Genomic DNA, 382 nt, shown 5'->3' with positions numbered 1-382 from the left:
AAGGGAATTCTCGTTTTCATTTCTTTCATTTTTAAGTTTGTCATGTAGCAATGCCCATTTTCCGTTGGGAGGATACTTCACAGCCGGAAAAAAAGGTAGAAATAAAAATGAACTTCCATGAACTTCCATGAACTTCCATGAGCACGTGTTGGTACATAAATAAATTTGAAACTTTGATTTCATGACAAGGAAAAAAAAGAATAATGAAAAAAAATAATGCTTGAGCTTATCTATCTTGCTTGTCAGTGTTATCACTTGGCTACTTATCACCTCCGGCCAGATAAGTCAGTATATAAAGCGCGCGAAATTAATGCTTCTCATTGCAGAAAGATTAGCAGAATCCGCCATGAGAGGTACGTGTGAAAGTGAAAATAGTGGATGC

At 36.4% G+C, this 382-nt stretch overlaps 1 protein-coding gene across 1 annotated transcript in view; it reads left to right on the top strand.

The window, feature by feature from the left end:
* Nucleotides 1–307: 307 nt before the first annotated feature.
* Nucleotides 308–382, top strand: part of LOC119586186 — a 5940-nt gene continuing 5865 nt past the window's right edge. Inside the window, exon 1 of the mRNA XM_037934888.1 lies at nt 308–353. Coding sequence (XP_037790816.1) covers nt 311–353 — 43 coding nt within the window. The 5' untranslated portion in view covers nt 308–310. The remainder of the gene's footprint in view (nt 354–382) is intronic.

This window comes from Penaeus monodon, chromosome 21, assembly GCF_015228065.2.
Source record: "Penaeus monodon isolate SGIC_2016 chromosome 21, NSTDA_Pmon_1, whole genome shotgun sequence".
Lineage (NCBI taxonomy): Eukaryota > Metazoa > Arthropoda > Malacostraca > Decapoda > Penaeidae > Penaeus > Penaeus monodon.
The sequence above is the reverse complement of the archived record's forward strand: the minus strand, read 5'-3'. Positions and strand labels throughout refer to the sequence as shown.